The sequence below is a fragment of the Ipomoea triloba genome, chromosome 4 (assembly GCF_003576645.1).
Source record: "Ipomoea triloba cultivar NCNSP0323 chromosome 4, ASM357664v1".
Classification (NCBI taxonomy): Eukaryota; Viridiplantae; Streptophyta; class Magnoliopsida; order Solanales; family Convolvulaceae; genus Ipomoea; species Ipomoea triloba.
The window spans coordinates 28,447,176-28,467,479 of record NC_044919.1 but is presented as its reverse complement, the minus strand read 5'-3'; the positions used below and the strand labels follow the sequence as shown (position 1 = coordinate 28,467,479).

Below are 20,304 nucleotides of genomic sequence, written 5' to 3'. Positions count from 1 at the left end.
GAAACCGAACCGTTTCAAACCGAACCGAAACCGAACCGAACTCTAATGTTAAACCGAATGGTTCAATTTTTTTTAAAACCGAAACCGAAAAAACCGAACCGAAGACCGAAATGCCCACCCCTATTCCATTCTTGTAACCAAATATCATAAATTCAATTCTTGCTAACCTTGTTATATTTCTTTTTTTTTTTTTTTTTAACTCCATTCCTAAGTCCTAACTGTGTGAGTAGTGGGTAAATCTTTGTCCATAGCTGACCAGCTCAAACCCAATGGATTAAGAGGTGAATTGGTGTAACTCTCTTATCATTTGGGCTGCCCTTACGGGCCGATTTATATTTCTTGTATATATAATTTGTGTGTTATTGTATAGGAACAATGTTTATTTAATTATAATATCAAATAGTGATTGTGTGTACAAAATGACATTATATTTGAGTATTGGAACAATCATATGTAGTTGACAAACTAATAGGTTTATCAATTATACTAAACAAGTTCAACTAAATTAACCTATGTTTACCAGACTACAAAGTTAAGTTGTCGTAGTTATCAAGCAAGTCAGTTCATGCCACCTAATCGCGACATGTCATCATGACACTAATGTTTGGTCATTAGTATAAATAGAGTTAGAGCATCTATAATAGTGGTTATTGAAAGGTTTTTGGAACAGTAGTTATACACATGGATGAGAGAAAAGAAATTGGGTCCTCTGCAAAGGAAATATATTGGAACAGTAAAGGAGCAGCACAAACCAAATCCAAGGGCAACTATCTCGCGTGGCTCGCGCTTGACTTTCTTCTTTTTTTTCTTTTTTTTTTTAAGCATATTTGTTTTATTTCCCCTCCTCCTCCTCTCGTTTTTTCTTTCATAATCACACTTACAAAAACTCATCAAAAACCGCAAAAAAAAAAACAAAAAAACAAAACATTGATAAGAATGCTCTTATCCAGTTATCTCATTATAACGCGTGGCCATCTATCGTTTCATATTATAACTTGTATTATATGTATTATCCTGAAGTTTTGAGCAAATCAAAGTTATACGATCACCTTTAGTCAATTGAACTCATAATGACACCTCCAATTTGAGAGGAGAAAGATGGAGAAAAGGGGGGAGGGAGATGAGGAAATAATGATTAGAGAGGAGACGAGCTGCATTATTCGGAGAGGTTGTTTTTTCAAGAGCATGTGTTTTGGAACGCGTGTTGTCCACACGCATTTTTAAGTCGCAAAGGGTGGGAAAAAACTATTCATCTCTCTATGCTTTATCAAATTTTTTTTTTAAACAAAAACAAAAAATAAAACAAAACAAAAAACAAGAGCAACCGCTATTGTTTATGTTGACTTAAAATTTAACCTCAATGATTATTTGACTATTGGGGTCAAAATATTTGTTTGGAATTCTTTCTAAATTTATTTGTTTATAGTTCAACAAATATTTTATTTTGTTATTTAAATTTATTTTATTAAAATTAAAAATTTAGATCATTATTATCAAATTAAAATGATCAATGGTATAAAGTGAATAAAATAATAGATAATGAGTAGGAGTGTGAATGAGTATAGCCCATAAAAAAGAAATAAATTCTTCATTTGAGATAAATTAAAATATTAGAGATATTATATGGTGATGTGGATGATATGAGTTTAAAAAACCATAATATAAGGGAAGAAGGGATAGGGATGCCCTAAGAGCAACCCAAAAAAAATTAGAATATGATTTTTCAACAAATGATAAAAGGGTTTTTCATGATACTTTTGTGTGCCCTATTAAAAAGGATTTAAAGTAAAAGAGGTTTGTAGTGTCCACACGCCATAGCATGAGAGATTAATTTTTTTCCCTTTTAGTCAAAAATTATTTCCCTTCTAATTGTTTCCTCTATTTGTTCTCTTCTCTCGCTTCTATATTTCCTATATGTCTACAAAAAATAAAAATAAAAATCATTCGGGTTACTCTAAATCCTAACTATCTTATACTTAGTCAATATTAAAAAAAACACACACTCCCTCCATTTCAACATCATTAACTATGTAATTAATGTTTTATGTACATAGTTATAACCTTTTTAAATTATTTAATAAGTGTTTAACTAATTATTCGTGAACTTACTTTATTGTTATATATTTATTTTATAGATATTAACAAATAAAAATTTATTGTTTGGATCAATTACAACGAAGTTGATTTGATAATTTATTTTGTAACCATAATATTATAAATTTAACATTTTGTGTAATTTATCTATTGTCATTATTTGATTTATTTATTTGTAATTATTTACAGATTATGATTACAATATAATCTCAAGTCAAAGTTAACCCTCTCTATAATAAGAGTTTAGATTAGGAAAGTAGTTCTTTTTTTCCCCAAAAAGATTTGAGAATTATTTCATTTCGCATCTAACAACTAATAGCTCATACTTTTTTTTTTTTGAAAGAAAAAAGTTTCAAAAAAAACTAATAGCTCATACTTCTCCTGTCCAATATTCTTGTTATCTTCAGCTGTAAGAAATTAGTAAGCTGCTCCATCGGCAACTGAAATAAATGCAAATCTGCAATCAGGCACGGACAAGAGACGAAAATAGGAGTATTTTAAAATCCGGAGTTGATTAAAGATTATTGGGATTTGACTTTGGAAATTACTGTTAATAAAAGTGCCAATAATGATCGACAGACCAGAAGAGAAATAGCTCACGACAGACAGGTAACAGGATGTCGTCGTCGTCGATTACGGAGGTCAGGGATTCCGACGAACGAACACCGCTTCTTGGGAGTTCCTCGCCGGAAGCACCGATCGTAGGTTCAGTCAACAGTGTGCAAGAAATCGTCGTTTTGCCAGCTGAAGCAACACCTACACATTTAAGTAATTCAAAAGAACGTCTAGTCTCTCTCGATGTCTTTAGAGGCCTCACTGTTGCTGTAAGTCCCCTCTGAACCTTATATATATGTTTTTCGTTTTTGTTCGTTTTTGGTATTTTCATGTGAAGGAGATCAATTCAAGTCATCCTCTCTTAGCGCCGATTCTGAATTTGATACTCCTGTGTTTTAATTTTGATTTTTGTATTATGCGGTGATTCGTTAGCTGATGATTTTGGTTGATGACGCTGGAAAAGCTTTTCCGAGTATAAATCATTCTCCTTGGTTTGGAGTGACACTTGCGGACTTCGTGATGCCATTTTTCCTCTTTGTTGTTGGTGTTTCAGTGAGTCTTGTGTTCAAGGTACATTTTATGACTGATAAAATTTCTCCACCTATTCATGCCCCTAGTTCTTTGAAATGTTGTATGCGGTATGATTGCTATTCATGGATGTTACTGATATCACTGATTTTCATTAGCTACTGTTCCTTTTAGTCCAGAGAAATAATTGTTGTTAGTGCCATTTTTTGAGATGCTGGATATTTGGTCTCTGTTTACTGCTGTAATACTCTGATAGTGATGAGACTACCCTACCTGGTGCAGAAAGTTCCCAGCAAACTAGCAGCAACAAAGAAAGTTTTGCTCAGGACGGTTAAGCTTTTTATATTGGGAGTCATTCTTCAAGGTATGCATCACCAAACCCACATTTATTTTTCTGCTTATAACTACATAATAAACATTTATGGTTGTATGTGGTTAGGTGGGTATTTTCATGGGCGTGGTGATCTAAGTTATGGAGTTGATATAGAGAAGATTAGATGGATGGGCGTGTTACAGGTACTCTATCACAACTGGAACTTAAATTAAGCACTGATGAAAATATTAAATCTTTGCTTTTCTTTCCAATTCTTTGCTATAGAGGATTTCAATTGGATATCTTTTCTCATCAATTTTGGAGATTTGGCTTGTTAACAACATCTCTGCTGATTCACCAATGAAATTTGTGAGGAGATACTGGCTTCAGGCGTAAGCATTCTCTTTGGTTTAAAGTGGGGCATGACTTCTTCTTGTTCAGTTTTTCATTTCTCAGATTGATGCCATTGTTTGGTTTGCATATTATCTGTTTGATATTGACAAAGTATCCATTCTTATTACCCTGATTCCCTTTCTAAATCTCACTTGATTAAAGAAGGTGGTTATATGTGACTCTAGGAAGGCAGTATTAATATGTTTCAGGATCTCAAAGAACAATCAATTCTTAATCAAGTCATTATTTCGCAGGCTGGTTGCAGTGTCACTTAGTGTCTTATACATGGGTTTACTATATGGCCTTTATGTTCCAGACTGGGAATTTAAAGTAGATACTGCCAGCAACAGCTCAGTAGTACCACAGTATGGATCTACTACACAAACTGTGAGTTAAAGGCTTTCTGAAGCTTCATCATTCTGGCAATTGCTATTTGTTGATAATAGTATTGATGGGCTCAGTCAATTAATATGGATATAGTACTCAAACAGTGAGTTAATGACTTTCTGAATCTTCATCCAATAGGCCCTGATAATTACTATTCGTTGATAGTATTGATTGGTGCAGTAAATAGAAGAATTCAAGCACCAATTATTGGCATTATCATTGTAGTTATGCTGACATTCAAATCATTTATCTATCTTTTGATGGTTGAGCTTTGCTAAGTTAAGGATTGTCTTTCAGCCAAACGTGAAAGAATCTACTAAAATACATAGGATTTTGAAAGAGATGGATTTGGTTTCTTTTTATCTTACTCAAGCCCAGCATATTTCTTACCAGGTTCATTGTAATGTGAGGGGAAGTCTTGATCCTCCGTGCAATGCAGTTGGCTTCATTGATCGACTTATTCTTGGTGAAAGTCATCTCTATCAACGCCCTGTCTACAAAAGAACGAAGGTTGGTCAACTTTTTTCTTTGCTGCTGCTTTTGCTTTGCTGGAATCTTGAACTCCTGCAGTTTTATCATTACATTTTTGCTAATCCAGATTATTTTAGTAGGAATGCAGTATCAATTCCCCTGATTATGGACCTTTGCCTGAAAATGCACCTGGATGGTGTCTTGCCCCATTTGACCCTGAGGGTATTTTGAGGTTGGATATATCCTCTTATATCATTCCTTGCAGTTTAGATAAAATTTTGTTATGCTGTTCTGCTCTCTCTATCCCTCTCCCTCTTCCTTTATTTTTATTTTAAATTGTTTAAAGTTTAGTTTAGCCTTAGCCCTTATGCAATTGCAATTTTAGAGTTTAGTTTTGTCCTACTTTTACTGGCATAAGCTGTGAGCAAGATTAATTTTGACCAGAGTTCAACTTTGAGTGCTCCTTTTTCCTTTTTCTCCATTCTTAATCCAAATGTTTTCCTCTTCTTCATTTTGATTGAAAATTTTCAGTTCTTTAATGGCTGCCATAACATGCCTTGTTGGATTACATTATGGGCACATTCTTGTTCAGTTCAAGGTAAGATGCAGTCTGCTGCTATTTGGCTGATTTGAAAACTTAAATTAAATCCTATCATTATTTTCTTCATCTTTGTTTCCCACGTATCTGTTCTTTGATGTAGGTTCACAAGCAAAGGATAATATTTTGGTCCATATTCTCCTTCCCACTACTGATTGTTGGACTTGTGCTGGTGGTTGTAGGTAATGTTGCTTGTATTTCACATGCATTCATATCTATGAATTAAAATTTTGTAATAAAACAATGCCTGAAGTTTTGTTCTTTCAGGGGTTCCTCTTTCTAAACCACTCTATACATTGAGCTATATGTTCACCACTGCTGGAGCTTCAGCCATTGCTTTTACCATCATATATTACATTGTGAGTGTACACGTATATTTTAAGTCATTCCTTTCATCCAAGCTTGAAATTAAGGAAAATAATAGTTAGGCCAAGACATCTTGAATGTAGGTTTGTGTTGAAATAGGTCAATAAAGAAAAAGGTTAACTATATGTTGCAGGTTGACGTAGTTTGTTTGAGGAAACCAATGATTATATTTCAATGGATGGGAATGAATGCTCTTATCGTGTATGCTTTAGCTGCCTGTGACATCTTTCCTGCAGCTCTCCAAGGTCTCTATTGGCGTTCAACTGAAAACAATCTGGTAGGTTTCTTGTTTCCATCAAAACTCTGCTCTATTACATCTTTATTTTCCCATACATTGTAATCACTGTCGTGTATAGTCAATCCTTCTCGGTTGCAATTGCTTTGTCACAATCTCAACCCTGAAAGATGGTCATTGCCTTTGTTTTTCTGTTTTCTTCTTTTAAGACAATATGTATGTATGTGTGTATGTAACCATAGACAAATGGCTCATAGGTTGACGGCTCAGAGAGGCTATTGCAAGGAATGTTACATTCAGAGAATTGGGGTACCCTGGCATTTGTATTGCTAGAGATACTATTTTGGGGCATTGTAGCCGGATTCCTGCACATGAAAAAGCTGTATATTAAGTTGTAATTGAAGCACTGGTTTTCCTCTCCGCTGTATACCACCTCTCCATCTGAGCCTGCATGTCCAGCTAGTGAAACAAACAAGAAGCAGAAAGTGCACATGTTTTTGGATGCAATAATAAGGTGTCCAAAGCATCTTTTCTTTTCAAGTTACACAACATTCTCATGTTGTCTTCTGGCTCCTTGTAGCAATGTGTATTTGTAGACATTTGAAATGTCTACATCATTCTGTCATAAGCTTATTATGTTGTAGTTTTATGATTTTAAATTGCTCACCAAACACCAAGTGGCATAAGTTTGTAATTTTAGATCGAGGATCTCAACCTGTTAAATGTAAATTATATATAAATTTTTAACTGCAAAAAGCTACACAGGCTCTCTTTTGTTTTTTTGTGTTGTTTTGATATAGCTCAATTGGTCAATTATCTTTCCGGGGTGATTAAGAGATGCTAAAAAATTCAAAAGAATGGTAAAAGTAGATGGGATCACCTTTTTGACGCAAATTATACAGTGGACCATGGTCATGGCTGATACTGCAGTTATGTTGAACAGATACTACAGTTGTGTTGAATTGATACTGCAATTGTGTTGAAAGAGAACTACAGTTGCGCAGAACAGAGGTCGTTTCATCCGTTCAACACACTGTAGTATTAGTTCAACACAACTGCAGTTCCAGACGGATGAAACAACCTTTGTTCCGCGCAACTACAGTTTCCTTTCTACACAACTACAATATCCATTCAACACAATTGCAGTATCTGCAGTATGGTCCACGGTATAACAACTGCCTTTTTGACGGGGGCCAACATTATTATGATTATCATCATCTGTTTCCTTTTATAATATATATATATATATATATATATATATATATATATATATATATATATAAACAGAAGTGCAGCTTTCCTGTTCATTTTAGTCCAAAAAATTAGAAATCGGTCAACATAAAATTACAATACTTAACAAAATTAAATCATATTTAAGTAAATACCTTAAATTCGGTACATGTATATATATAAAGCTTACCAAATAATGTCATTACTAATTTATGTATACATGTAATGACTTTATTTGGTAATCTTTATATCATGATAAAATGGTGAAAAACAACTAGGAGGTGGCTATGTCAACTTTGCACAGGCGCTGTACGGGTGTCGCACGGGTGTGCAGAAAAAATAATGTCCTAGAATTATGAGACATTTTGTACATTTTATATTGTACATTTTAAAATATTTATATTTTTAAAATTTTTTATTTAAATTCATAATAACATAATTCTGTTCCTACATCGGGTAAAGCACTAGTATATTGTAAAAAAAAAAAAAAATAGGAAAAAAGTAGTGGCATCGAGTAGACATTTGAAATGTCTACATCATTCTTTCCTAAGCTTATTATGTTGTAGTTTTATGATTTTAAATTGCTCACCAAACACCATATAATCAAGTGGCAGAAGTTTGTAATTTTAGATCGAGAATCTCAACCTGTTAAATGTAAATTATGTATAAATTTTTAACTGCTAAAAGCTACACAGGCTCTCTTTTGTTTTTATGTGTTCTTTTGATATAGCTCAATTGGTCAATTATCTTTCCGGGTGATTAAGAGATGCTAAAAATTTCAAAAGAATGGTAAAAGTAGATGGGATCACCTTTTTGACGGAGGCCAACATTATTATGACTATCATCATCTGTTGCCTTTTATAATAATATATTGTAACAAAAAAAGTGGCATCGAGTAGTGAGACCGCACATACAGTTGAAGAATCTCTGCCTAGTCTTGAAAAATGAAAACAGCATCACTAGTCACAACCCTTACAGCTAATTGTCTGCCTCTTCTGACCAGGTTGCCTCCTAACTAGCATTTTCTATCATTCTCTTTCACTTTCTTTTTGAATAAATTCTGGTAGTGGCTAACAACTTTCCCTTATATGCTCTACCTGCGCCTCGCTCTCCGCCGTTTCTATCATTATTTTTTTAGTTTTAAGGCGTTTAGAAGATCCAGCTGGGCATGGAGGAATACAGGCCGAGTTTCCGGAGCAGCGCCGGCGACTTCAGACTGGAAGTCGTGAGCGGGAGGAGCTTCGGCGGCGTTAATCAGATGTACGGAGCGAATCGGATCCGTTCTCCGGATCTGGCGCCGGTTCCGCCACGGCGGAGTGACGTGACGGCGACATCGATGCCCTGGAGTTTCAACGATCCCGAGATGAAGAGACGGAAGCGGATAGCCAAGTACAAGGTGTACACGATTGAAGGCCGGATGAAGGCTTCTATCAGGAACGGGTTAAGGTGGATCAAAAACAAATGCTCCGAAATCATCCATGGCTACTAGCTACCTTTACCTACATTACTCCCTCTTCAAATTAAATCTTATCATCATTATTGTTGTTATGTTTTTGTTATAATCACATATATTCACATCAAATGCAGTAGATAGGTAGTGTTCCTTCCATAAATTGCTTTTCTGATTGCCGACCTTTTGCTATAAAATGGCTGATCGATTCACTTGTTCAGATGACTTCAATTCGATATATCAATTCATTATATATATCTTGTTCGTTTGTTTCATTGTATTGCATTGTGGTAATTCAAGCAACCAGCTACAAATCAATCATACATGATGAGTACAGTTTGGGAAGAACAGCGCCATTAAAGCTCTGTTTTACAAACTACTACAAAGAAACAACTCATTGTGGAGAAAATTGACGTCCTCCTGGATAAACTAAACAGATGAAGAGTATATCTGGAAACAAAAACCGGTTATGATTCATGTTTTAGGCTGTGGCTAATGATTCACCACTATAGTGTTTTAAAATTCCTGACGTTCTTGAAGCTTCATTTGTTTGTAGAATTGAGTAATGAATTCTTCAGCTTTGGCATCGATCATCTCGTCGCCCCCGACGGCTTCGAACACCTCTTCGGGATCATCAGATCCGGTGTCCAGTGCCTGGAGATTGGGTGCGGAGGCGTACTGGCTCATGCCGCCGAGGGAGGAGACGGAGGAAACCGAGGGGGAGTCGAGGACCGCCGCATCCAACGTCAGACTCTCGAAGGAAGACGACGGCGACATGGACGGAACCGAAGGCGAGGGAGATTTGTCTTGCAGAGTTAATGGCCGCATTGACTCCACCACCCTCTTCCAGTCGTTGCTCTTCTTCTTTGGCTTCTTATTCTCCTCCTTCTCGCTGGGTTTATCGTGGAAAATGTTCAGCGCAGCTTTGAGGAGGCTGAACGACCTGCTGCGCTTCTTCTTCTTGAACCCCTTGTCGTGAAGGGGCGTGGGAGGGGCCGAATGAGTTTTGTCTTCCGAGTCTATTGCCATCGCGTCCGCGTTATCTTCTTCCTTCATGCTTGGTTGTGAGGATCGGGTTTGGTTTTGTTGTGTTGAATTATGGCTCAAATCCCCCGCAGCTTGCAGGGCGATTTGAGGAGCAGCGGGTTGGGGAAAATTGCATCACTTGTCGCTGTATTTATACGTACGCCTAGGCCAGGAAACCAAATAACCTTTGCATATACGAGACCCTTTTGACCGGTCAACTTCGTAAACCTCTCACCACCTTTCGTTTCATTCGGTTGTTAATACGAAGTACTATTTTATGTTTTCAACCTTTTCTCACAACACTTCGCACTCAATATTACACTCCATATACTATATGAGTGGCCATGTTGTTTTTGAGTATATTGTGGGAGACATTAGAAAGTATTTGAAATGATCGAAAATCCATTTTTAATACAAAGATGAAATATTTATATAATATAAAGAGAATTTAACCGTAATAACTAATTTAATACATGCAAGATACATGTACATGACAACTAATAGATTGGAACTGATGTTAAAAGGAACATACTTTTGAAACTGATGCTAAATAAAATAATAACATATTACATTGAAACAGGACTAATAATAACTGCCTAAATAGTCTTTTAGCGATCATAATCGAGTACTTGAATCTAGATAATTGTAACATTGCTAGGTGACTACGATAATTTACCTTGTGATATACCGACAAGAGTCATACTATATGAATTTATATTTTATACTCCCTCACTTTTACTCGATAGTTTATCTTCATCCTGTGGGTCCTATGAAAAGTGTCAACATCAAACTTTTGTGTGAGGTAGTAAAATTAAGGAGTAGAACTTGGGAGTTCCAGTAGTATTTTCCTACTGACAATGATTGAATGACTCACATGCATTGAATGATTAGACCAAATTATAAGGTCACCCCCATTTGTAATTTTTTACGGTTTTTAAGGCTAAAAATACTAACTTGGAAGAGAGAGCGAGGAGAGAGAATGTGCAAGGCTATACTACGTAGGTAGAGTTTTTTCAAAAAAAATGTGAGGCATACCTTTGGAGTGGAGAGTTGTGCCCTTGCGCCCGGGCGTTGCACGCATGCAGGCGGCACATAAATCTATTTTTTAAAAATGTTTTTTACAAATTTTGATTTTGTTTTTTTTCTTTCTTTTCTTTGTTTTCCTCCACCCCATTTTTTCTTTTCTAATAACACCTGTAAAAACCCATAAACAACCTCACACTATTGCGTATAGCCTAATGACTCAATATCCAATGACCCAATAGGTAACAAATTCAAAGATGTTGAAAGGCCCAACCCAAAATAAGGTGGGCTGAACCATGCTGGACTTAAATGTCGGAGCTGAGGAGTTCCCGGCGAGTTGCTTTCGTGCTTTTCGTGGTGGATGAGTAGATCCAACTGTTTCTTCGCAGATTCGATTTACGACAAGACGGTTCAGCTTTCGACACGTTGCACCGCTTTCTTAAGCGAATTACGGTATTGTCGAGCTTGAAAATGAATTGACGGAGAGTTTCAAGGAGTTGCTCAATGGGTTCGGAAACCAACTTCTCGCCGGCGTCGTCTTCATCGCCGGCAGCGTCGACGTCATCTACGCCCACCGCCAAGCGAAGCAGAGACCCCGAAGATGAGGTTTATATTGACAATCTCCATTCGCACAAGCGTTATCTTAGTGAGGTACCTTCTCCTTTTTCTCCCTCTCTAACCTATTTTCATCTTACATTTATATTTTCTGCTTTTGCTGATATTTCACTTTCTTCTGTGATTATGAAAGCTCAAATAAGCATTTCTGTTTTTAGCTAAAAAACTAGAATTGCACTTATGATTCGATCATAAGCTGCTTAGTGATTTTTAGAGTGTTACAGAAACGCTGGAATTCATATTGCCAGGCTAAAAGTGACAAGATCAGAACCTTTCTGATACAAGTCCAATTTTGTGCAAGATTACAGCCCTAATATTAGATAAGTATATACCAATAAAAATAGATGTTGCAATTATCCAATGTAGCTAACTTCCTACAGGATTCTTTCTATAGAATGGATACATTTTTAGGAATCTTATCGTATAAACCTTCAAACTTAGGCTTTAGCTATACCAAGGAGCAGCTGCTGAGCCAACTTGTGGTGATGTTGAGAATTTTCTGTCAACTTTATAATGATGCCAGTCGTTGCAAAATTACGCAGGAAGAAGAATTAGAAGGAAAAGAATGAGTATGTTACAAACTATATTAATTTCTCAGAAGACACAAGGGAGAGGTTGAGTGGAAACACCTAGTGGTATTAAAGATGGAGGGAAAATGTGACCCCTGCATCAAGTTGGTTATATTCAGCATGTTCATGTAGTGTGATAAGCTGCCGTATATTCTATTGAGAGGCCAATGGAGGTGTTCTAATCCTTAATCTTGCCTGACTAATTGCAATTTGATTATTGTTCTATTTTTCGTTTTGTTCGTGTCAATTGGATTTTTCTTATTCTAGTAGCTTTTTCGGATCAAATCACTGATCACTGATCAAGGGGGTAATATAGTAGCATGTTGATACAAGAAGTTCAGGGAGAGGGTAAATTGTCCCTAAGAAGATAGTAGAATTTACTCTTTTTTCTTTTTTCTTTTTGCAGATAATGGCCTCAAGTTTAAACGGGCTCACTGTTGGAGATAACTTAACTGATAGTCTTGTTGATTCTCCAAGGTCTGAAAGCATGTGCTATCTTAGGTAATCTATTTTGCACTAACAGCCAAATGTTTGCATTCACTTTGACCTGTGTAACTATTTTATTGGATGCATTAAACGGCAACAAGATCAGAGGCACTGTGAGTGCATAGCCACCAGTATTTTGTCACAACCTTTGTGTGTGCTTTTTAGAATTTTAGCTTGTTCTTTATTTAGGATAAGTGTTTTTTTTACTGAGCCACAGGTTTCGTTAACCTGCAGATGGGAGCAGCTCAGAAGTTACATATTTGGCTTTAATCATCTGTTTTTTGGACCCTGTCTCTTACTGCTGAATGAAATCTTGCATTGTGTTGGATTTACCTGAGCAGTAACTCTTATAATGTTTAAATGATCATTGATTAAGTGAAACCTCTTTGTTTGATGACAAGCATCTCCTTTGTATTACCTATGTGATTCCAGGGATGATATCTCTCTACAATATTCACCAATGTCAGAAGATTTGGATGACTTGCCAAGCTATGATGTTCCCATGCATGTTTGCTCGTCTCAGCCCGAGAGCACTCCAACCAGCCCTGTGTCTCCTTACAGGCACCAGAGAAGTTTGAGTGGGCTCTCATCAGTCCCCCAAACCACTTCAAGCCCAGCGCTTACCTGCAACTTAACTCCTGTCACATCTCAGGCTCGTCAACGAGGCTCAGATTCTGAGGGTCGGTTCCCATCATCACCCAGTGACATATGCCATTCAGCTGACTTGAGGAGAGCAGCGCTTTTACGCTCTGTGAGATCCGTGCAGCAGATGAAAACCCAACCTCATGTACCAACACCATTTGATTTGTCACTTAGTCAAGGCCATGATCACGAGCACAGCTTGGAAACTGAAGATCGTCCTTGTTTGTACATGAAGTCCTTAATTGATGAGAGCGATTATCAGATTGCAGAGTGCTCCTCATTCAGAGCATCAGAATCTGAAAATCGGGATAGACGTTCCAGGTTGTTGAATATGCACGTGAAAGGCGATAAATCTCCCTGATTAACAGTTTGTGTTTGTAAAATTTAATTCAGTGGCTCTAATTTATTCAAACGTGTGCATATACTTATTTATATTGATCACTTGTCTTCGTCCTGAGGAGGTAGAGCAACCCTGTTTTGTAGAGGGCAGTATTTCAAGGCTAGGGTACATGTTGTACTCCAGTGCGATAGTCATTTGTTACCATGATTTCTGGCATGGCAATTGGCAATTAAAAAGTAAAATCATATACGCTGAAAGATGTTCTTAAACTGACGATTCATCTTTGCAAAATCAGTTCTCCCTCATTAAATAGTTCATGTGGTCATGACACCATTCAAGTTGTGCCAGTTCCATAAACACAAGAACCCCTGTTGGTCTTAATCAATTACCCTGCAATGCTTTACATCAATTATGAACCACCAACTTTGGCCCTAGAAGGAGGTGGAAGGAAGTTTGTGAGGACACTCTGCATGGATGTAACAAACGTTAATCGCTCATAGTTGGCGAACATTGAAGGTGCATTATCTCGTGATGCAGCATCTCTAAATCCTCCAAGTAAATCTGCTTCAAGTCCAATTGCCTTCTGAGTTCATCAAGGCTAGTGCTAAATTGTAGGCCTCTCTCTTGCAAAGCAATCTCTTTTATGGACTTGGACGCAGTAGAGTTTCTTGAAAGTAAAGATGCCGATAAGTGGCTGTTGCGAATAGTTGTATCATTCAACCTAAAATCAGGGGAAAAAAAAATACTATTTACTATGTTGTATCAAATTGATATTGTGAATCAAAGGCAATAAAGGCGGCAAGATAACAAAAGTCAGAACAAGTATTGCACTTACTTCTCGAGTATTCTTTGAGAGTCGGATTCACTCGCCACAGTAAAGAATGCATCTATAGCATCATTGCCTACCCATGCCAATCCTTGTAAATTGCCAAGCGTTTTGCAGAGTGAATGTATGACATGAATGGATGCATGTTCATCGATGCCTTGGATTCTAATTGTGTCAGTTGAACTACCTGCATTGGAAGCATCAACAGGCTCAGCTATGCTTTGACAGGATTTATCGCGACTTGAGACAGTTCCCTTATTGTGGTTCTTGTCTACCGGAATGAACTTGTTGGATGACATTTTTCTTGCAGAATCATTTTTCCACTGCCACAAAAGAGCTTGACATTACTTTCTAACCATATAACAATAAAATGAGACACATGGCATCCACACTAGTACAGAGTCATTCAATTATAGAAATAGCCTTAATAGCCATAGCAAACCATTAGTCAATGCGACTTACTATGAAGCGTTCAGGTTTCTCTGTTGCCAATTTCAGTTGTGAAACGGCTCTTTCAGTCACCGGAGGACCCAATTCTGCAAAGCTGTCATCTTCCATTGAGGAGCTGTGCACTGAGCGATTTGAGCTCCCATGTTGTACACTGGTCAATCTTACACAAGAAATATAATCAAATAAAATATGACACATACATATCATTGCATACGAGAAGAACTCATTACTAAATCCGCAACGCATCCATGGATGATCTCTGAGGACAGTAGACAATCCAGGAATACTAAATTAGTTGTTTAATCTTTTTTTTTTTGTTAGATAAACTTTTCTACTTTCTATGGTATGATCAATCTCTCTGCCCCTTCTCCATCAAACTTTAGGTTACTAGTTCTTCATTGGTACTGGATGAGTTATCAGGAACAATGCACAAAAAAACTTGTGCCTTACCAAATATAACCTTCAAAATTTCCAGGCACAAAAGAGCAAACAACAAACAATTTGCAGATAATCCAAGAGAATCTTACCCAAAGTTAAACGCTTTCCATGTTCTGCAAATGTTATTTGAACGAGCACCTGCGATACAGAAAGATAAACCTTTTAGAGAAGGAAGCGAATTTCGGAAGGACTAGGGTTTAAGAAGCGTGTTGAGAAACAGCGATGAACCAGGCAGGAATGAGATTGAAGCTGCAAGTCTCGACTTCATTTAGCTATGGCGGGAGCTAAGGGTTTAACGGACAAATGAATCGACCGGAGTAAATACCTGGTGATTGAACGACCCGACCCGACCCGAGTCAGTAATGCCACATGGGTGGGTTGATAAACCCTCTTCTATCACTTTCAACTTTCAATACAGGCTGGACTTCTTTCTAATAATTCTGCAAACACCATTTACTCAACTTTAAATGCCATCCCAAAATGCAGCTTATTATAGCTTACCAACTCTTAGTGAGAAATAAAAGTTCTCCATTACTTAAAGATAGAGAAATATAATGTCTTTTACGGGCAAATCTCCTTGCTATCACGAATTGGTCCAATAATTCAAAATATTGATTCATGTGTTTGATACATTATACCTATTATTTAAGTAAATAGATAACTGAACTAATTAAATTACTATATAACCTAATCACTCTTTATAAAATAGGGTACGGAATATAATTTTATAACTCATAACTAATTTTGATGATTTTTTAAATATATAAATCTCAAACCATGTGTTTACCACATTGGTAATTAAAATGGTGGGATAGTACCCATTAATTAATTGTGTATGTTAAGCAATATTCACGTATATGATAAAATATAAACCTAACATATCGTGTATCGAACACTTATAATTATTTAATGCTATGTATTCAAGTACTATACTTACAAAATTACACTTTATTTAATTAATAATTAAAAATCTGTAATTGTTTTTTTTTTTTGAGTACTACTGAATCTGTTACAATGTAGTATCACTTCCATCATCTATGTAAGAGTATTTTTCGGGACATCGAGTGTCACTAGACCACAAGGTCTTTGGCAAAAATCTGTAATTGTTATTTGTATATGTATTTTGAATAAAACATATTTTATAATTATAATCGGTAAAAAATCACAAATGAAATAAATTATCTCATAAATAAATAAGATTAATATACAATTTCAATAGACCGTTCTTACTAAGAGTTGGAGACAAAGCATTGTGATTTTAAAGCTTCGGATCTGACTTGGTATTGGATCTAACGAAGTGTCTCCCATTAAAAATTGGGGGAAAAATAAAGAAAAAGAAGTTTGGAGTTTTGAAGTCTAGGATTTTCCGGATTGCGAGGAGGAACAAAAAAAGTGGAGACTCATGAGTCATGAGCGTAAAAACATGGGAGAGAAAGTGTGTGAAAGGTTGGTAAACCGTTTGGTTATAAACGCAGAAGCAACCTTCTGTTTCTGTATCGTTATAACAGACGCTTTCCTTCTCTCTTCTCTCTTGTGAATTCTGATCCTTCTACAACTCAATCGATAGTACTAATTAAGAGCTCCACGTTCTACACAAGTACACAGCCCACGCTGGGCGGGGTCGCTCTGGGGTCCCCACCACCTTCCAACGCCAACCAGATGGACAGTCTTTGTTTGAAGGCGGCACCTCCGATCGCGGTGGCCGGCGGCGCTGCGTTGGATGTCCGTGCCTCGCACGTTAATGCTTCATCCGTTGGGCGGTCTTGTGCGGGGGTTTCAGTGGAGAACCCGTCACTGTCGATTATTTCCCCTCGGCGGTTGTCTTTCCGTAAATCTCGGTGGTCCGGTGGGAGAAGGCGGCGGTACGGTGCCAGTGCCGGTGACGACGTCGTTTTGATCGACGAAAACGAGGAGGAGGAGAAGAATGCCGAGAAACGGGCGGCGGAGGAACAGAATGATAATTGGGTTATGAAGATACTCCGCGTGCGGTCTCTGCGCAATGGAGGCCACAAAAGCTGTGGACTTAGGAACTCCGAGGCTGCGAAAATGAGTGTTCCAGACGACAGCGGATGCAGTGATGCCGATGAAGAGTCCGATGTATGTGCCGTTGATGACGACGACGACAAAATAGACTTCGACAGGGATTCATTCTCGAAGCTGCTATGCCGTGTTTCATTAAAAGAAGCTAAATTGTATCGGCAGATGTCTTATTTGGGAAATTTAGCCTATTCCATACCCCAAATCAAGGTAATGCATTTCTCCCCCATTCTGAAATTTGCGTTTTCATCTATATGCATAAGTAATTGTTTGATTCACTGCGCCCAAAACTTAACATCTTTACATTCTGATCTTTTAATGTCTCATGTCATGTTAGAGAAGAACATTATATTTTTTTTCTAGCTTCATTTTATCAATATACTTAGCAATCACATGAATAGGGTTACGTTCCTGAACACTTGTTATGATGGTGCAGCCAAGAAATCTTTTAAGATTTCATGGATTGCGGTTTGTGACTTCATCTTTAGAGAAGAAAGAAATATTGGGTGAAGGGCAAATGAAAAAAGGGAATGAAGTTGCTGAAGCTAAGGAAGGAGATGTGAAAGAATTTGAGGGGGATAGGACAAATGGGATTGGTATAAGTGCATCTGTTGCTTACCATATAGCTGCCTCTGCAGCTTCGTATTTGCTTTCTCATACAAAGAGCATTCTACCGTTTAGTTCTCGTTTTCCTCTGGTAGGGGTGAAGGGAGGTACACCAAGGAGAAGGATTGGAAGAGATGACGATGTAGATTTGAGGAATGGGGAAGTTGCTTCGCTAATGGCCACGACTGACTCGGTGACAGCAGTAGTTGCTGCAAAGGAAGAAGTAAAGCAGGCCGTTGCTGATGATCTGAACTCAACACGGTTGTCGCCATGTGAATGGTTTGTTTGCGATGATGATCAAAGTGCAACGAGATTTTTTGTCATTCAGGGGTCCGAGTCATTAGCATCTTGGCAAGCTAATCTTCTTTTCGAACCAACTGAGTTTGAGGTAGTAGTTATTCCCAGTGTGTTCTTATGTTCTTGAGAGCTCGATCTCTAAATTCTCCAACTCCACTTTAAGCATCTCTTGCACCAATGCATCTATTTTTTTAGGGCATGGATGTGCTTGTGCACAGAGGTATATATGAGGCTGCAAAAGGCATGTATGAGCAGATGTTGCCAGAAGTTCTAGCGCACCTTAAATCCTACGGTGATCGTGCCTTGTTTCGTTTCACTGGACATTCCCTCGGAGGAAGCTTATCTTTACTTGTAAACCTCATGTTACTAACAAGAGGAGAAGCTCCACCTTCTTCTTTACTACCCGTTATAACTTTTGGTTCACCAACAATCATGTGTGGAGGAGACCGCCTCCTCCAGAAGCTTGGATTGCCTCGAAGCCATGTCAAGTCAATCACATTGCACCGAGATATTGTACCCCGAGCCTTCTCTTGCAGTTATCCCAATCACGTGGCAGAATTTCTCAAAGCTGTGAATGGAAGCTTCCGTAACCATCCATGTCTAAATAACCAGGTAGAAATGTTTCCTCCAATTTCTTGTCTATGCTTTTCTCAATCGTTTTTCTTTAGACTAATGTGATTTCTTATTTTGTTCTCCCCAAAAGAAGCTGTTATATGCTCATATGGGAGACCTCCTGATTCTGCAGCCCCCTAATAAGTTTTCTCCAAGCCATGACTTGCTTCCTCCCGGGCCTGGACTATATTTATTAAGTCCCCCCGTGACAGATGATGATGCAGAGAAACAAATCCTAGCTGCAAAGACCGCGTTCCTAAACTCTCCACATCCACTCGAGATCCTGAGCGACCGCTCAGCATATGGTTCGGGAGGAACCATACAAAGAGACCACGACATGCAATCATACTTGAAATCTGTCCGAACCATCATTTATGAAGAGATCAGAAAATCAAAGAGAGAGCAGCCCCGCAGATCATGGTGGCCGCTGATAGTGATTCCCGGAGTTAATAATGGTGACATTTTTGTCGGGAGATTGGTACGCCCTCGCCCTGGCCAACTCACTTTTGCTGGAATGTTTCGAAGTGGGAAAGAGTCTCTGAAGCGATTTACAGTCGTTGCAGCCCAGCACATGCATTTGTTTCTCATGTTCTTGCTCCCTGCACCGCTCTTGATACTCAGAGCATTCAATGTGATTATGTTTCGTTGATTGAAGCTAGCAGACAAGCATGCTGCTGTGCTGTGATCTAGAAATGGTATGGTTAGATGATTCTTTATTCATTTGATTGCAGAAGAATCTTATGTCCCCTGGTGTTTAGACTTTAGAATAGTAGGGGAATTGCAGATAGATAATTATAGATTTAGGCAATAGATGAAAGATTAGATTAAAGGGGGAAGAAAAAAACAGAACATGTAATGTAATGTAGAGTAGTATTAGATCATATGACAAATATAATGCTCCATTTAAGATTATTTTAGAAACAAAATGTACATGAGTACATCTCTTCAGCTAGTCGTATAGGGTTTATTATATTACACAATTAAATTAAATAATTAATACAAATTTATTAGAGAATTGACACACACGTCATTATCTCCCAATAGTTTTTTCGGTCCACATACGTGGACCACGGTTCGGAAATGATGTCGTTTCTCTAATAAAAAAAAAAATCACGCGATCCGCTACAATATATATTTTTATAACTCATAATGTACATTATTCTAACATATAAAGTACAGTTTTCTAATTGATAATGTATATTATCTTACTCCATAAGTTTCATTATTCTAACTCATAATGTACTTATTCTAACACAAAGTATATTACTCTAACACATAATTTACATTATCTTACTCTAGCAGTTTCATTATTCTAATACATAATGTATTATAACTCATAAAATTCAGCGACATTATTTTGGACTGTGGTCCACACAATAATTTGCTCATTATCTCCCAATCAATGTTAAATAATTAGTTTCATCTAACTACTGCCCAACTACCACTTTTTATAAGCCCATGCATACATAACACAGTAGTTATGCCGTGGACCTAGGTCCACCTTGCAAGGTGGACCTGGGTCCAAAAACGTCCACCTTGCAAGGTGCAAGGTGGACCTGGGTCCAAAAACGACGCCGTTTTTTTTTTTTTTTTTTTTTTCTAAACATATTGGCCTAAAATGTGGAACACAAACTTTACATTCACATACACTATACTCTACATTTACAATTTGTAAACTCCACATTCACATATTACATGATTTATGTTTAATAACTAT

The 20,304-nt window shown here is 37.4% G+C and overlaps 6 protein-coding genes across 9 annotated transcripts; 4 read left to right on the top strand and 2 right to left on the bottom strand.

Moving 5' to 3' along the window:
• The first annotated feature begins 2,512 nt into the window (after positions 1-2,512).
• Positions 2,513-6,700, top strand: LOC116014851 (heparan-alpha-glucosaminide N-acetyltransferase-like). The gene is made up of 13 exons (XM_031254807.1): positions 2,513-2,918; positions 3,082-3,219; positions 3,460-3,541; positions 3,617-3,693; positions 3,776-3,882; positions 4,138-4,270; positions 4,664-4,780; positions 4,882-4,973; positions 5,273-5,339; positions 5,443-5,521; positions 5,607-5,698; positions 5,839-5,982; positions 6,198-6,700. Exons 1-13 carry the CDS (start codon positions 2,712-2,714, stop codon positions 6,336-6,338), a joined length of 1,476 nt encoding a protein of 491 aa, XP_031110667.1. The 5' UTR covers positions 2,513-2,711; the 3' UTR covers positions 6,339-6,700.
• A 1,638-nt stretch (positions 6,701-8,338) lies between these two features.
• LOC116016112 lies at positions 8,339-8,659 on the top strand. The gene has a single exon (XM_031256274.1). The coding sequence runs from the start codon at positions 8,339-8,341 to the stop codon at positions 8,657-8,659; it is 321 nt and encodes a 106-aa protein (XP_031112134.1).
• Positions 8,660-8,856: 197 nt separating this feature from the next.
• Positions 8,857-9,830, bottom strand: LOC116015542. Its single transcript, XM_031255642.1, has one exon. The coding sequence runs from the start codon at positions 9,674-9,676 to the stop codon at positions 9,137-9,139; it is 540 nt and encodes a 179-aa protein (XP_031111502.1). The 5' UTR covers positions 9,677-9,830; the 3' UTR covers positions 8,857-9,136.
• A 1,189-nt stretch (positions 9,831-11,019) lies between these two features.
• On the top strand, positions 11,020-13,590 carry LOC116017277. Its single transcript, XM_031257826.1, has 3 exons — positions 11,020-11,320; positions 12,260-12,354; positions 12,772-13,590. Exons 1-3 carry the CDS (start codon positions 11,174-11,176, stop codon positions 13,340-13,342), a joined length of 813 nt encoding a protein of 270 aa, XP_031113686.1. The 5' UTR covers positions 11,020-11,173; the 3' UTR covers positions 13,343-13,590.
• Positions 13,569-15,441, bottom strand: LOC116017278. Of its 3 annotated transcripts, none has more exons than XM_031257828.1 (5): positions 15,361-15,441; positions 15,125-15,173; positions 14,610-14,757; positions 14,157-14,470; positions 13,569-14,042 (listed from the first exon to the last, which is right to left on the bottom strand). In XM_031257828.1, the coding sequence occupies exons 3-5, from the start codon at positions 14,703-14,705 to the stop codon at positions 13,808-13,810; spliced, it is 645 nt and encodes a 214-aa protein (XP_031113688.1). In that variant the 5' UTR covers positions 14,706-14,757; positions 15,125-15,173; positions 15,361-15,441; the 3' UTR covers positions 13,569-13,807. The 3 variants fall into 3 exon arrangements, with proteins under 3 accessions (XP_031113688.1, XP_031113687.1, XP_031113689.1); XM_031257827.1 differs by lacking the exon at positions 15,361-15,441 and adding an exon at positions 15,264-15,321; XM_031257829.1 differs by lacking the exon at positions 15,361-15,441 and having other exon boundaries at positions 14,610-14,748; positions 15,125-15,250.
• A 976-nt stretch (positions 15,442-16,417) lies between these two features.
• LOC116015064 (phospholipase A1 PLIP2, chloroplastic-like) lies at positions 16,418-19,567 on the top strand. 2 transcript variants are annotated; one of them, XM_031255063.1, is made up of 4 exons: positions 16,418-17,282; positions 17,509-18,066; positions 18,171-18,587; positions 18,682-19,567. In XM_031255063.1, exons 1-4 carry the CDS (start codon positions 16,695-16,697, stop codon positions 19,234-19,236), a joined length of 2,118 nt encoding a protein of 705 aa, XP_031110923.1. In that variant the 5' UTR covers positions 16,418-16,694; the 3' UTR covers positions 19,237-19,567. The 2 variants fall into 2 exon arrangements, with proteins under 2 accessions (XP_031110923.1, XP_031110922.1); XM_031255062.1 differs by having other exon boundaries at positions 18,679-19,567.
• The last annotated feature ends 737 nt before the right edge of the window (positions 19,568-20,304 follow it).

Bases quoted from the DNA above. Each gene is read 5' to 3' on its own strand.
- LOC116014851 (XM_031254807.1), top strand. From the start codon at position 2,712: ATGTCGTCGTCGTCGATTACGGAGGTCAGGGATTCCGACGAACGAACA. The intron at 4,781-4,881 runs GTTGGTCAACTT...TTATTTTAGTAG, and splicing joins CTGTCTACAAAAGAACGAAG to GAATGCAGTATCAATTCCCC. The intron at 4,974-5,272 runs GTTGGATATATC...GAAAATTTTCAG, and splicing joins GACCCTGAGGGTATTTTGAG to TTCTTTAATGGCTGCCATAA.
- LOC116017277 (XM_031257826.1), top strand. From the start codon at position 11,174: ATGGGTTCGGAAACCAACTTCTCGCCGGCGTCGTCTTCATCGCCGGCA. The intron at 11,321-12,259 runs GTACCTTCTCCT...TTCTTTTTGCAG, and splicing joins ACAAGCGTTATCTTAGTGAG to ATAATGGCCTCAAGTTTAAA. The intron at 12,355-12,771 runs GTAATCTATTTT...ATGTGATTCCAG, and splicing joins GAAAGCATGTGCTATCTTAG to GGATGATATCTCTCTACAAT.
- LOC116015542 (XM_031255642.1), bottom strand. From the start codon at position 9,676: ATGAAGGAAGAAGATAACGCGGACGCGATGGCAATAGACTCGGAAGAC.
- LOC116016112 (XM_031256274.1), top strand. From the start codon at position 8,339: ATGGAGGAATACAGGCCGAGTTTCCGGAGCAGCGCCGGCGACTTCAGA.
- LOC116015064 (XM_031255062.1), top strand. From the start codon at position 16,695: ATGGACAGTCTTTGTTTGAAGGCGGCACCTCCGATCGCGGTGGCCGGC. The intron at 17,283-17,508 runs GTAATGCATTTC...ATGATGGTGCAG, and splicing joins ATTCCATACCCCAAATCAAG to CCAAGAAATCTTTTAAGATT. The intron at 18,067-18,170 runs GTAGTAGTTATT...CTATTTTTTTAG, and splicing joins TCGAACCAACTGAGTTTGAG to GGCATGGATGTGCTTGTGCA.
- LOC116017278 (XM_031257827.1), bottom strand. From the start codon at position 15,303: ATGAAGTCGAGACTTGCAGCTTCAATCTCATTCCTGCCTG. The intron at 14,471-14,609 runs GTAAGTCGCATT...CTTTTGTGGCAG, and splicing joins AGAAACCTGAACGCTTCATA to TGGAAAAATGATTCTGCAAG. The intron at 14,043-14,156 runs GTAAGTGCAATA...CCCTGATTTTAG, and splicing joins TCTCAAAGAATACTCGAGAA to GTTGAATGATACAACTATTC.